At 32.8% G+C, this 16,381-nt stretch overlaps 1 protein-coding gene and 1 non-coding gene across 2 annotated transcripts; one reads left to right on the forward strand and one right to left on the reverse strand.

Moving 5' to 3' along the window:
- Nucleotides 1-9,027: 9,027 nt before the first annotated feature.
- Nucleotides 9,028-9,134, reverse strand: LOC133813197 (small nucleolar RNA R71). Its single transcript, XR_009884234.1, has one exon. It is a non-coding gene; the product is annotated as a small nucleolar RNA R71 (small nucleolar RNA).
- Nucleotides 9,135-10,282: 1,148 nt separating this feature from the next.
- On the forward strand, nt 10,283-10,687 carry LOC133812389 (uncharacterized). Its single transcript, XM_062246318.1, has one exon. The coding sequence runs from the start codon at nt 10,283-10,285 to the stop codon at nt 10,685-10,687; it is 405 nt and encodes a 134-aa protein (XP_062102302.1).
- The last annotated feature ends 5,694 nt before the right edge of the window (nt 10,688-16,381 follow it).

Raw genomic sequence — 16,381 nt, forward strand, 5'->3', positions numbered from 1 at the left:
ATGAGAGAATTTATGAATAAGGATATGATCTTATTCATATTCATTTATGAGTATATGATATTGTATTAGTACGAGAGAATTAAGATCATATACAAGGAATAAAATAGTTAGTAACATACTAAAGTAATGAATATTTAATGAATGGTTACTAGTACGGTTTACTAAGCATACGAGATGCAAGTAATCTAGATTCAGATTACTGATGTGGATAGACAAACCTTGGTAAAGGTAATGTATATAATAGAGATTATATATGACATGAACGATATGAATTAATTATCTTTATAAAATTACCATTTTCCATAAAGATTTAATTCGTATCATAATTGATGATAATTTGTAGATCAATCTAAATCATGAGTAGTCATGAACTCATGTTTGTGCTTTTTAGATCTTTTCATTCACTCGTTAAGATTTCTTAGTATGATGAGGCTAGTGACTTTTGTTTTGGAGATTCACTATTATGAATGACTGGGAATATGATTTACAATAATGAAATCCATACTTTCCTAACAGATCGAATATTGGTTCCCTAAGGTTAATTCTGGAATTGAATAGTTATTGAGCTCAAATCTATAATTTGATTATAGATTAATTATTCGCTAGTAAATTAATGGTACTTAAGGAACAAGAGGTGATTAGAAGAGTAAAATGGTAATTTTGACCAACTCTAATTAATGAACCAATAATTGGAGGACAGAACTACATTTATTGATTATATCGATAACTACAAAGAAAACTCTATAAATATAATTCTATAAAACACTTAGAGTGAAATTCCATATTTATAGTGAAGTAATCATGAAATTGATAAATAAGATTATTAGATTTTAGGGTTTGATTAATAATCTAGTTTATTTGAGGTTTATATTATAAGTCCATGGTCCCCACGTCAACTCTGTCCTACATTGTCAAGGGAAATGATGTCATAAGGAAGATTTGTAGAGAGAGTGACTAAATTGCAAATGAATTAATTTTCCAGGGCAAGGAAATAATTATGTGATAATTATGGGCAATTGATTAATTGTGAATTAATTAATTATTTAACTATATAGTTTTTATTTTGAAAAACTATATGTTAAAATAAATTTTAATCACGTTTGGATAAATATATAGAGAGATTAATAACTATCTTATTATAAGATATATATTTATTCAATTAAAATTGATATTTTAAGATAAAGTTAATTTTTAATTAAGTGATATTTATTTTGGGATAAATATACTATCTTAAATATTAATTTAATAAACAAATGAGAAAATTAGAGAGAGTGGCGCCTACCAAGGATATTTTCTATCTGTGAGATTTGAATTTTTAATTTCAAATTAATTTTTTTTATTTAATTATTCTTTTTAAATATGATTTAAATTAAATAATTAAAATAGATGTAACTAATCATTTTTATTTAAATAAAATAAAGAATAATTAAATTAGTTAATTATCTATATAAACCTGAAAATAAGCGATACTTTTCATAAGTTTAAGAAGTCTAATTAAGCAGTTACTATCAGGCTCTCTCTAAGAAAAGAAATAATAGAATTTTGAAATTTTAGAAATTTCTATGGCCTCTCTCTTCTCAAACTCATGTGTTGAGTACATCTAAAGAGTTATTAATCAACATTTGAATCCTATGTGCCTACACACGTCCTTGTGTGTTTGAAGATTAACTTGGAATGCTAAGGTGTGAGCTTTTAGAAAGGATAGGGAGATCATTGATTTATACGAAAAGATTCAAAGATATTTGATAGGCTACGAGAGATAATCTCTATTATTTTTATGTGCTGTTTAATATATCTATATATGTATGATGATGGCTGGTATTAATAAATTTTTAAAAAGATCATATTCCACTACATATTCTTATTTTTCTCAATTAATACCAATAGTTACATCATCTATATGAAAAGTTTTCTCAATCAATATATTATTCAAACTCCCATCATCATTTTTCAGAATGCAAACAACTTAGTTCAACTTAACTTGAGGGGAGGATCTAAGTCTGAAAGAATTCGATCTAGGCAGCCACTTAGCTTCAAGAATTCGAACATTATTACCACCCCAAATCCTCCAACGAGCACCTTCAATAATGATATTGCGCCCCCATAGAATACTCCTCCAAATGGTAGAGCTATAAGAACTTACACTACAAGAAATTTGACATTTACCTACTTATATTTATTTGTAGGTAAAGATGAGTTTTACCTACCAATATTTAATGGTATGAACTATTCGTATGTAAACATTGCAAAATATATGAACTATTTCAAATTTATTTTTCGCTACCAATAAAATTTGTAGGTAAAGAGTTTTACCTACGTATATATTGGAGGGAAAATTTTCAGCTTTTGGAGCTCACTTTTCCCACCAATTTTATTTTAATTTAAAAAATTTATTAAAATCAATGCTGACGTGTCTGCAACATTTGTGTGACCATACTTATTTTATAATTAACACATTATTTTATCAATGCATATAAATATAATAATAACACAAATAAATTTATTATTTAATATAAATTTATAGTTATAAACCTAAACCCTAACATATATTTCAAACACTCAAGCTTTTCTCTTCCAAACACAGTCGCCTCTCTCTGTTCTCTTCTCCGAGCACCGCCTCTCTCTTCTCCGAGCTTTGCCTCTCTTTTCTCTCTTCTCTGAGCACCACCTTTCTCTTCTCTCTTCTTCGAGCTTTGCCACTCTTTTCTCTCTTCTCCGAGCACCGCCTCCACCATCAAACCATGACTGAGCATAGCTGAGACCCTTAATCTCCATGGTTGGGCATCGGGTGCCTTCCTTTGTCTAGTTCGAGTGCCTTCATTTCCAGTTTCCTTCATCTCTATTCTTGAATCAACACAGAGGCTTTCTTCTTCGTTGTTGAACCGAGATGCCTTCGCCTCTTTTCTTGAATCCGCCTCTGATGAGTATTCTTAGCCGCTGCCGCCGCCTCCATCTCTGAATCTGCACCTCCATTGACGAGTGGTCTTGGTCGATGCTGCCGCCTCCATCTCTGAATCATGGGTTCTAAATCGTGGCATCCATATCAACTCTGTCATCCTCCAACACTCCATTTTATTTTTGGAAGTATGGGTATTGAAGTTGTTTATATTTATGGGTGTTGTCATTTTGGCTATTTTAACCATGTTTACTTAAAAGGGATACAATTTTGCGATTTTTATTTGTTTTGCTTATCTCGGGGGGTTTGAGATTTTGGTTCACTTGGCTCAGTGGCTTTGTGAGTTTCAGAATGTTGGCTTGGTGGCTTTGAGGTATATTTTTATGATCCATTTTGATTAAATCCCCACTAATCTGAAGGATTAATGATGATCCATTATTCTGAGGCCTTTTCATTGTTATTTGCTATGTATATTTATTATAAGGTTTATATGTATGCTTTGAGAAATATTTGTTTTAATGATTAGTTAGTTTCATTATCCTACGAGTTTGAGTTTTGTTTTTGTTTAGATTACAGTTTGTTTCATTGCTTTAATTTGGTTTTGTAGCTTTAAGTTTCAGACAAATTGGCTTAGTGGCTTTGGGGAATATGTTTATGATTCATTTTGATTAAATCCCCACTAATGTGAAGTATTAATGACGATCCAATGTTCTTCCTTTCGATTGTTATTATTATTTTTTTATATATATATATATCTATATTTAGTATATTGTTTAGATTTTTTTTTTTTTGTGGTTTCACTCTATTACAACTTGATTAAGCAAGATTTTTTAGCAAAGTTTGATTATGAGACATGATTGAGAATTTTTTTTTTTTTCTGTATATTTACTTTGGTATTTTGTTTATGATTATGGCTTGATTCCTAGAGAATAGGGATTTGGTGATCTTGTTCATTGTTTGAGGTCTATGTTTGATTATGAGGCATGATTTATAATATTTTTGAATCTTTGAGGTCACGCTCTATTACAACTTGACTGAGCAAAGTTTTTCTTCTTCAGTATATTTACTTGGTACTTTGTTTCTTATTACAACTTGATTGTGCCTAAAATACCAACTTTTTTCTTGTTTGTATTCTTTTGCATCATTGTTTCCTGGTTTAAAACTAACCTAATCTATGATTTTGTTAAGTAAACACTAGACTTTTTTAAATACATTTATGATTAAATAAACTAACTGCACTTTAAAATAATTTATATTGTGTTCTGTTTCAGAATTTTATCACCAATGAGATCTGTTTGAATATGAGTTGTTAATCTGTTTCAGTATTATTTATGTATAATCTCATTGAATTGATGTCTTGTCGCTTGTTTCTTGTGCTATCATCAATAAATTGATACTTTGCTGCTTTATTCAGATTTGGAGTTTTTTTATGTACTTTGTTATTGATATTGATATTCAGATTTAGGATGTAGATTAATTTAATAAGTTTATTGCATTAGTGAATCTGATTCTTTGTTCCTGTACTAAGATTTAACATGTTTTTTTATGTTCTGATATTTGTTTTTCATATTTAGATATTTGGTTTTTCATATTTCTTTGTTTTTCTATTTCCAAAGTTTTGCATTAATATCAAGTGTTTCTCTATTTTTAGCATACTCTGCTTTCTGGTTTGTAGGGTGAACTTCGATATTGATATTGATATTGTAGGGCGAGCTTAGATTTTGGAGAGATAACTAGATTTTGAGTTTAAGGGTTTTGTGTGTTTGAATTTGATTTTTGTTATGTATTCAAATATGTTTTGAGTCTGATTTTTTTAAAGTGTGAAAATTTTGTGTTTGATATTTGATTTATGTATATGTTCATTGATTATATATATGATTGTGTTTTTCTTTTTAAAAAGGAGAAGAGACATCTACTTTTTATTTTGAGTTTTTTTGTTCTGTTAAACTTTGAATATAGTTTGTATTATCTTCATCATTATTTACATGTTCAAATATACTGCATATGAACTTTGTTTTATCACATGAATTCTAGTTTTTGATTCATATTGCCTATTAAATGTAGTTTTGAATGTTGACTTATATTTTCTTTTTCTGATTTTGATCATTATGCTACTTTGATTTTTTTTTTTTTGCCTGTGATGTTGATAAATGATTTCATTTTATGTTGGTGGTTATGGGACTTGATGTGCTCATATATTTGTTATTTAATATATGATGGTATATCAAGTGTCATAAATACCTATAATAATAAGTCATATTTTTTGAAATCCTTATGATGATTAAATTGGGGATAATTATTGTGTTTAGATTAATTATATTTTCCCATGGTTGCCAACCTGAACCCCACCTCCAACCACCGTCGGCGTCCACCTTACAAAGCCATCATCGACATTCACAAGTTCAGTTTAGAGAAAAAGGATGCTCTTGTGTAACAATTTCAAAGTGAAGGATAGACTTGTAATATACTTGTTGATATTTTTTTATGAAATGTAATTAGTTTAACACTCATCTTTAATAAGCAATGAATATTTTATAATATATGTTTGTTTATTTTATTATTAATGTTAAATAATTTATTTGAGAAAAATGTTAAATATTTTTAAAATTAATTACTTTTATTAATTATTTATATTAAATTAAATTTAAATATATAATTAAAATTACCTATTTAAAAATATTTATTTACCAATAAATAAGTGTAGGTAAAAATAAGTATACCACATCATGCCACGTGGACCAATCATTTAGAGCCACATAATCAATAAAATGAGATAAGTAACTCAATCATTAAGTTCCAACTAGTCCAACAAATGTGTGCCACGTGTTCCACTAAAAAACTGCCACGAGGATTGCCATGTCAGTTGCCACATAAGATGTCATGTCAACCAAGTCCAAGTCATTTATGTGGGGTCCACGTGAGTTTTACCTATCGATATGTCAATCCTAGGCAATGGTACCTTTCTCGACTAACTATTACCTACCAATACAGTATTTGTCAAAATATGTAGGTAAAATGATTTACCTACCAATACGCTATCTTTACCTACAATTAATATTGGTAGGCAAAGGTTGAATTTCTTGTAGTTAGTTTAGCTTCCAGAATTGTACTATTCACAAAGTAGAACTCTTTCAACACTCGAGCCATAAGAGAGATCATAGACCGAATAATATTCCAACCTTGCTTAGGTAGAAGAGCTCTATTAAAGTTCTCTAGATGACGGAATCCAAGACCCCTTTCTCATTTCAACTTACATAGAACATCCCACTTACACCAATGGATCTTCCTTTTATCCAATGAAGCACCCCCACCAAAACTTAGAAGCCAATGAATGAAGGTCCTTAATAAGACTTTTAGGAATTTTGAAGCAACTCATAACATAACCTGTAATAGCTAGAACTAATGACTTTATGAGAACTTCCCTTTTTCGCTTGAGAAAAAAAGGATCATTTCCAACTTTTCAATTTTTGCCACACCTTTTGTCTAATCATACTGAACACTTACTTTTTCTTCTTACCTATATAGGTTGGAAGCCTCAAATACTTAGAAAGATTTAGAACCATCTTAACTCCCATCGAAGTGGAAATTTCTGCCCCAACATCATCAGAAACACGACAACCTACACACATTTTAGACTTCTAAAAGTTCACCATTGTTAGGAATGGTGCCCTTTAAAGCATCTATTGGACAATATTTTTATGACATAAATAATTGAGATGAATTTTTGCTTATATTTATTGTTTATTATGATTATTTGAATAATATTATATGAATATCATAAAATTTCCAAATTCGTTATTGTGACTACAATCTTATATTGGTACGAGAGTATTAAGATTGTAGGGAACAAATTTAAAGAGTTCACAGTAAAATAAAATCATATGGAATCCTTGGATTAAATACTGTTAGTACGGTGCACTAGTACTATGAATACATGTAATCTACATCTGAATTACTGATGTAGTAGGACATCTTAGTGGAGGTACTTTGTATAATGTTGAGAACTCTTGAATAAAGAGTTATTTCATGTGCTTTTGAACTTATAATTGTGAAAAAATCGTGGGTGATGTTAGTTTATTTTTAGCTTTTGTAGCTAACTTTGGTGTTTTTATGATCTTAAATAAGTTTAATTATTTTTTTAGTTTTTAATAGCTAATGGGTTAAATATAGTAGTTTCATGGATAAATATTTTGACAAGGAATGAACTAACATGTGAAACTATTTAAATTGAATTTTTGATGGCTGAATTATTAGGTTTTGCTGAAGTATTTTAATCAGGCAGTTTTTGGGGACATAGAACACGTGGCAAGTCAATGGGTGAGCTGGAATATTGGCTGAGGTGGCAAGGGCAAAAAGCATCAGTCAACATTTGGGAGAAAATGACAAAAGAAAAGAAGAATTCACATTTTTAGAGGAAATGGGCAATATTGTACTTTTGGGGGGAAAAGGAGGAAACCTAGAATGCACTTAATGAAGTATCAGCCGAATTGAGAAAGGAGGCAGCCATTTTTGGAAAGAAAAACCAGCAAAGAAAAGAGAGAAACTCAGAAATCAACAAGGAAGAAGGAAGACGAACAAAGAAAGCTCAAGCATCATTTTGGATTTGTTCTTTCTTCTATTCCTAAACTTTATCTTTATATTTTCTAAGTGATTTCTGAATCTGAATATTATGGGCTGTTTTGATTGTGGATTAATGTTTATTAACTCAGCCATGAACTAATTTTTAGGTGGCTTGAATTATTGATGAACCCTATGTTATAGTCTAGCAATTTCTTGCACTTTATTTTAGTAAAATCTCTCTTGTTCATTCAAGTGTGCTTATATTAATTTCTTGTTGTTGTTTGGCTAGCAATGACAAGTTATTTAATTATGCTTAATGCTGGAAAGATTAAATGTAATGAGAAGAACTTAGATGACACAAGTCATGATCTAGGTTAGGTTATGTTAGTAAGTAACATAGGGATGCGTTATTTGCATTGTGTAATTTTTTAGAATTAAACTTTGAATTGCATTCTTAAATCTGATTTTTCATAGGATTATGTTTAATTAGGTAAAAGAATTAATGTCATAAAATTTGGGAAAGTTTTATGAGTGTTTAAATGATTTTTTGTTAACCTGGGAGTTTTGCTATAATATTGTTGCCACAATCTGTCCGCAATTTGTCCAGGATGATTAATATAGGGGAATTCAATAATTCAAGTCCATTTTGCAATCCATATATTTCTCTCAATTTTCTTGTTCAGTTCAGTTTTAATTTAAGTATTTCCATCTTTTTAATATTTTGTTTAGCCTAAAAACAACCCATTTGATTTTTAGTACTTTTAAGTTGTTTAGTAATTGTTTTGCTTATTTTTCTAATTTGCAATCCTTGTGGAGACGATCTACTTATCATTATATTAATTGTGTGATTATGTGCACTTGCGTATTTAAAATCAAATATTTAAGTTATCACAACAAGTTTTTGGCACCGTTACTGGGGATTGGAATTAGATATTTTTGTAATATCAATTACTTGCAATTTATTTATTTTTCTTTGTTGAGCTGACTTTGTTTGCTTACTCTTGTGTTTTCTCAGGTGATTCACTATATGAATGAGCAAGAAGACATTGAACTAGCTCCTATTGACCCTGAGATTGAAAGAACAGTTAGAAGAAGACTAAGGGAGCAACGGGCTCAAAACAACATTAATATGGTTGAAGAGGTTGAAGGAGTTGAGGGTGCTAATAATGTCACTAATGCAATTGCTATGGATGATGATAGAGAGAGAGAGAGCCATAAGGAAGTATTCTGCCCCATGTTCAATGAGCTAAATCCGGGCATTGTTAGGCCTGAAATTCAAGCACCCCAATTTGAGTTAAAGCCCGTGATGTTCCAAATGTTGCAAACAGTGGGTCAATTTAGTAGGCTGCCTACTGAGGATCCTCATCTTCATCTTCGTTCATTTTTGGAGGTGAGCGATTCTTAAGATACAAGGAGTGAGTGACAAGACCCTAAGGTTAAAATTGTTCCCTTTTTCTTTGAGGGATAGAGCTAGAGCTTGGCTAAACACCCTTCCTCTCGACTCAGTGACTACATGGAATGAGTTGGCTGAAAAATTCTTGATGAAGTACTTTCCTCCCACCAAAAATGCCAAGTTTCGCAATGAAATTATGTCCTTTGAACAGCTGGAAGATGAATCATTTTGTGAATCTTGGGAGAGATTCAAAGAGTTATTGAGAAAGTGCCCACACCATGGGGTCCCGCATTGTATACAAATAGAAACATTCTATAATGGGCTCAATTCTTCCACTCGTATGGTGTTAGATGCTTCAGCTAATGGGGCTATTCTCTCTAAGTCCTACAATGAAGCCTATGAGATTTTGGAGAGGATAGCTAGCAACAATTATCAATGGTCCAATGCTAGAGCCTCAACAAGTCGAAAAATGGTTGGTATACTTGAAGTGGATGCATTGACAGCTTTGACCGCTCAAGTTTCTTCAATGACTAACCTTCTCAAGAACACGAGTTTGAGGGGAATGGTACAACCAGCTGCTATGGGACAGGTTGCCGATGTATCTTGTGTTTATTGTGGAGATGGTCACACATTTGAGAGTTGTCCTTCAAATCCCGCTTCGGTTTGTTATGTGGGGAATCAAAATGCCAACCGAAATAACCCATATTCGAACTCTTATAATCTAGGGAGGAGGCATCATCCTAACTTCTCATGTGGGGGGGGGGGGGGGGGGTCAAGGAGCTAGTTCAAGGTGGGGCACCAATGCAAATCAAGCCTACATATCCATCGAGGTTTTCTCAACAACAACCAAGAGCTCCACCACCTCCTCCTCAAGTGTCTCAATCAACCTCTTTGGAGAGTTTAATGAAAGAATATATGGCCAAGAATGATGGTGTGATTCAGAGCCAAGTGGCATCCTTGAGGAACCTAGAGATTCAATCGGGGCAGCTAGCTAATGAGCTAAGGAATCGACCACACGACACTTTGCCTAGTGATACCAAAAATCGAAGGAAAGATGGTAAGGATCATTGCAAGGCGGTTACCTTGAGGAGTGGTAAAAATCTGGAATTGACTGAGGAGAATTGTAAGAGAAACAGTGAGCCCACTTCAATCCAAAGTAGTGTGGACAAGGGAGACATAGCTGTGAATTCAAAAATTTTAAATGCTGATCCTGAAGCAATTGTTGCAGCAATTCTCAGCAAAATGCTACAGAGAAGCCTATGAACAAGCCACCTCCACCATTTCCTCAGCGCTTCCAAAAGCAGTAACAAGATGGTCAATTCCGGAGAATTTTAGATGTTTTGAAACAACTTCACATCAATATACCGTTGGTGGAAGCTTTGGAGCAAATACCAAACTATGTGAAGTTTTTGAATGATATTTTAACTAAGAAGATGAGGATTGGTGAATTTGAAATGGTGGCGTTGACTATATTGAAGAATAAAATTCCTCCTAAATTGAAGGATCCGGGCAGCTTCACAATTCCTTGTTCTATTGGTGGTAGAGACGTTGGTAGAGCACTTTGTGACATGGGGGCTAGTATCAATTTGATGCCCATGTCAATTTTCAAGAAGTTGGGGATTGGAGAAGCAAGACCAACCACAGTCACTTTGCAATCAGCGGATCGCTCTATGGCACACGCGGAAGGAAAAATTGAAGATGTACTTGTGCAAGTTGATAAATTCATTTTTCCGGTTGATTTCATCATCCTTGATTATGAAGTGGATAGAGATGTTCCTATTATCTTGGGTAGGCCATTTCTAGCTACCGAGAGGACCTTGATTGATGTACAAAAATAGGAGCTTACTATGAGGGTGAATGACCAACAAGTGACTTTCAATGTGTTCAACACTATGAAGTTTCCGGATGAGATTGAGGAATGTTCAAGGCTAAGTGTAATTGAGTCTATTGTCGCTGAAAAATTCCACAAGGAAGCTTTTAATGATGGAGTGGGGGTGAGGTCACTTGAAGAGCTTGAAGACTTAAGTGAAGAGGAAGAAAGCCAAGTTACATGAGTGGAGTCAAAGCAGCCCTTTGCTAAATTTAGGAGGTCTATTGAGTCATTGAACTTGTCGGAAGGGAATTTTAAGCCTCCTAAGCCCTCTATTCAAGAGCCCCCAAAATTAGAGTTGGAGCCTTTGCCTAGTCACTTGAAATATGCTTATTTGAGAGATAATGAGACTTTGCCTGTGATTATTTCAGCCATGTTAGGAGGTGAAAAAGAGCAATTGTTGCTAGCTGTTTTGAAGAAATATACAAGAGCCATTGGTTGGACCATGGTAGATATCAAGGGTATAAGTCCCTCATTTTGTATGCATAAAATTCTGTTGGAGGATTGTTGTAATAATTGTTATATTATTTTATAATATAATGTAATATTATATTATTTTATAAATAATATTTTAGATTAAATAAATGTGACATAGAGTGCACATATTGTAACATATAATAGAGAGTTACATTATTTAGATATATGTGAAATATCTAAATATGTAACATATTTGGTGTTACAAATTTGTAACTTCCAAATATTACCCATTATTGTGTAAATTTCTTGCTACACAATATTGAGATGAATTTCTTAAAGTCATAAGAGATATGACTGTTAGAGATGCGATTTTAACTCCCATAATGTGTATGGAAGTTACAAAATCAAGTGGGAATGAATTTGGAACGTTTTGGCAAAGTTGGAAAATTGGTTGTTGAAAAAACATCTTGGGTCGTGGCCTGAGTTTTTTAGGCCGTGACCCAAGAGGCAAAAACACATTGTGGGCCGCGACATGTGTTTTTCAGGCCGCGGCCTAAGCGGCTGACAACATTTTCCAAACTTCGATTTTATCCAATTTTGAACGTTTCCAACAACCAAGTAACTCCCAAATCTCTATTTTAATTCCATAAACATCCAATTAATCATTGGTAACAACTATGGGGGTTGGTGGAATTTGAAATTCAAAGGGTGTCTCAAAACTCTATAAATAGGAGCCTATTGCTCACTTGAAAGACACACATTTCTATCCATTAGAGCACTTGGCTAGAAACACCTTGAGGCTTGATTATTCCAGAAAGCATTTCCAAAAATCTGTGAGATATCCCTTAGTGCTTGAGTTAGGGGGAAATAAGCTTTTGGACAGATGTTTCAAACCTTGTTCAAGTTGGTGATCCCCAACACTCTTCACTTTGGTAGTGTGAGTGAGAGTTATTTCTATTTTGTTTTCTTGTTCTTTCTTTCTATTCTATTTCTCTTCATCTTCATATTCTTCTCTTTTGTTTATTTGTATTTCTTGTTTTGAGTTGTAATCTTCTTTTCTTTTTTTCAAACATTTCACTTTATTTGTATTATTTTGCATAGAGTTGTACTTCTCTATTTCTCTTCTTCTACTTCTTCTTTTATTTATTTGTATTTTCAGTCATAGAGTTGTAACTTTATTTAATCAATCAATATTTATTTGTAATATTTTGTTTAGAGTTGTAATTATCTTACCATTTCCATTGAGGAAAACTATTTTTCCTAAAATTCAAAAGCTTACCCTTGTTTGTTTCAATGGAAGGTGAGATCATCAAGATCATGAATCAAGACTTAATGAGATTGGATAGGTTTGATGGGTCCAATTTCACTAGATGGAAAGACAAGGTGAGGTTTCTTTTAACCACTCTTAAAATCGCCTACAGTCTAGAATCTCTCCCAACACCATCCGACAAAGACACTCCTGAGGTGGTGGAGAAAAGAAGGAAGAGGGAGGAGGACAATATCCTTTGTAGGGGTCATATCCTCAACGCCCTTTTTGATAGGCTCTATGACCTCTACACCGAGACTAAATCGGCAAAGGAGATATGGTGTAGAGTCCAAGAACTTTACTTAGCTAAGTTAGATAGTAGTATAATAGTAAAAATAGTATTATCTTTATGACTGTGGATTTTTGGTTCAGACCAGGATTTATTTGGACACTCATAGTAGTACTTGTAGATTTTCTAAGTTTAACCTATAGTTTAAGAATATTAATTTTAACCTAAGGTTTGATTAATATGATTGAAATTGAGGATAATATTTAGTATACTATATGGTTTAAATAAGAACCAATAGGATTATAGCACATGTTATGTATGGGTTATTAATGATTAAGTAATTTGAGGATTAAATTTATTAAGGGTAAAGTTTGAATGCTCTAAGGTCAGTCAGTAGCTTTGAAAGCGTTTGAGGGATTAGTCAAGGCTGTTTAATCAATTTAAATTAAGCTAAAAATGTGTAATTTCATGTTTAAATAATTAGCGTATGCCGATATATCGCAGCTATAGGGGCGATATATCACAGCACGAAGATATGAAAAACCCGAAACGATGCACGATTGCCTCGGGCATATTGGCCCAGGCGATATATCGCCTACAGGGGGCGATATATCTCCCCTCTCAGCACATTTTGAAAGTTTTCAAAATCATTTCCCATTCAAACCTTCAACCTCTTGATAAGTCCATCACCTTTCTGAACGAGTCTTCAGCCTCTGCTGAACGATAATTCAAATTATTTTCACTTAAAAAGCCATTATTTTTATTCAAGTTAAATGAGATCTTTTCATTCCTAAACTCTATAAATAGGACCTAGTACCCAGCCATTTATCCATCTATTACTCTAAGTTCAGAGGCTGCAAGTTGCTAGGTGAGTGTGAGAGTGTAAACACTTGGGTTGGAAATCATAAGCTTGATCATCATAAGCTTATCAAACACTTGGGAAGTAAGGTTTTATTGCATTTCAGTTCAAGGTTTAGATTGGTCTTACAAGTCTTCAAGGTATTTCCACACTCTATTTCATTGGTATTATTTTATTTAAGTTCTCATAGTCTTCTACTCAGCCTTCTAACCTTATTCTTATTTTGGTTAGGAAATCTAAGTTCTTGAGCACAAGGTTTTGGTAAGTATATTTTAATAGTATAGTTCCTTCATCTCTTTCATCTCTTTTTCTTCAATAGACTCACCCTTTCATAAATGGTTTTTAGGAGTGTTCCAAAGTCCCAACTCTGTCCTCATATCCCGGTATTTTTGGTAAGGAAAATAGGATAGAATTTATATGTTATATGCTTTTATATGTTATCTTATGATTTTATGTTATACAATATGTTATGATATGTATGATTGTAGACTTGGGCATATGACCCACATGACTAACAAGCCCCATATATATTATGGGCATATGACTTGCTTAGCTAGCAAGACCCCACTAATCTAATGGGCATATAACTTGTTTAGTCTATGGGACCCCAAGTAATAATGGCCATTATAGTATGTATGTGATATAAGTGTTATGTTATGTTTTTTATGTTTTTTTTTTTTATGAAATTTATGTATATGGACTATGTGTTAGATTTTCCTTACTGGGCATTAGGCCCACTCCTTTTTGTTTATATGTGCAGGAAAATAGACTTAGTGGCGGGAAAGGTTCTTGGAAGCTTGGAGAATGTGTATTGAGGCGGAATGGATTCAAGAGCCGAGCGTTTCGATTCGAGGATGTAGTTTTGTTTCTTATGGTTTTTACATGTATTTTTTCCGCATTTTTTCATGTAAATCTCTTTTTAATTATGTCATATTTTAATTTTAAAACGATGGGATCCCATATCCTACTTGATATTTTATGTGAGTTTAACTTTTATTTTTACAAGTTTCTTAATAAAGTCATGGTCTTTTCACTTGTAAATTTTATTAAGGATTAGTATTTATATATAGTTTTCGTTAATGGTCCAAAAGTCTAGAGTAGTTGAGTCATTACATATGGGATGCACTTGAAACAGAATTCAAGGCGGAAGAGGAAGGTACCAAAAAGTTTTTGATATCGCAATATTTTTATTTCAAATTTTTTGGTAATAAACCCATGCTTCCTCAAATACATGAATTGTAAATTATTGTTAACAAATTGAAAGTGCTAAAGATTGAGCTTCCCGAGGCCTTTCAAGTTGGTGCTATAGTGGCTAAATTACCACCAACTTGGAAGAGCTATAGGAAAAGAATCCTTCATAAAAATAAGGATTATTCTTTGGAGGAAATCCAAAAAAATATTCGAATTGAAGATGAATCGATATGTAGAGATTAACTTGTGGAGTGGTCTAACGAAGAGATTTCCAAAGCAAATGCGGTGTCACAACCAAAACATCCCAAAAGCAGAGGGAAAAAGGGTAACGAGAAACCTTTGGGTCCAAAAACCAACCCAAACAAGTTCAAGGGCGAGAAAGGTCCTTGCTTTGTGTGTGGGAAAAAGGGTCACTATGCTAGAGAGTGTAGGCATAGAAAAGACCAACAAGGACCTAAGGTGAATGCAACTTAAGAGGAAAACATAGTTGCTACCCTTAGTGAGGTGAATGCAGTCCAAGGCAAGGTGAAAGGGTGGTGGTATGATACATGTGCCACCGTCCATGTCACCTATGACAAATCATTGTTCAAGACCTTTGAAGAGTCAAAGGGCAACCATGAGATTCAAATGGGTAATGAGGGAAAATCCAAGGTACTTGACAAAGGTAGTATTGAAATTTTTTTCACCTCCGGCAAGAAAGTTACATTAGTGAATGTGCTTTATGTTCTCGAAATGAGTAGAAACTTGGTAAGTGGTGATTTTCTTGGCAAGCCCGGCATTAAAGCCTTTTTTGAGTCCGGTAAACTTATACTTACCAAATTAAATGTATTTTTGGGAAAGGGGTACTCTTGTGAGGGTATGGTTAAATTATGCACCAATGATGTAACTTTCAACGTTATCAATAAAAATGCAAATTCCGCCTATATTGTTGAGTATGATTCTTTATATTTGTGGCGTCTTAGACTATCGCATATAGGTTTTTCAACCATGAAAAGAGTAGTAAAATGTGGTATGATTGCATGCAATATTAAAAACTATGGTAAATGTGAAACATGTGTTAAGGAAAAAATGATTAAGAAACCATTTCCTAGTGTAGAAAGATTATCTAACATACTAGATTTAATCCATAGTGATCTTTGTGAATTAAATGGTGTTTTAACTAGAAGTGGCAAAATGTATTTTCTTACTTTTATAGATGATTTTAGTAGATATACCTATGTGTTTCTTTTAAAGCATAAAGATGAAGCTTTTGATGCTTTTAAATTATATAAATTAGAAGTTGAAAATCAACTAAATATAAAGATTAAGGTGCTAAGAAGTGATAGAGGAGGAGAGTACTTTTCTAATGAATTCAATACATTTTGTGAAGTAAATTGTATAATTCATGAGTGCATCGCACCTTATACACCACAACACAATGGTGTTTCCAAAAGGAAAATAGGACTTATCTAGAGATGATAAATTCTATGTTGGTGTTTTCTAAGTTGAACTTCAACTTATTGGGTGAAGCGCTTTTAACCGCTTGTCACATTCTTAATCGAATACCGATGAAGAAAAACGAGATATCTCCATATGAGTTATGGAAAGGAAGAAAACCCAACATAGGGTACTTCAAAGTGTGGGTGTGTCTTGCATATTGCAAGAAAAACGAACCTAATAG

The sequence above is a fragment of the Humulus lupulus genome, chromosome 1 (assembly GCF_963169125.1).
Source record: "Humulus lupulus chromosome 1, drHumLupu1.1, whole genome shotgun sequence".
NCBI classification, from domain to species: Eukaryota; Viridiplantae; Streptophyta; class Magnoliopsida; order Rosales; family Cannabaceae; genus Humulus; species Humulus lupulus.

Excerpts from the sequence above, each read along its gene's own strand:
- LOC133812389 (XM_062246318.1), top strand. The coding sequence starts at position 10,283 with ATGAGGATTGGTGAATTTGAAATGGTGGCGTTGACTATATTGAAGAAT.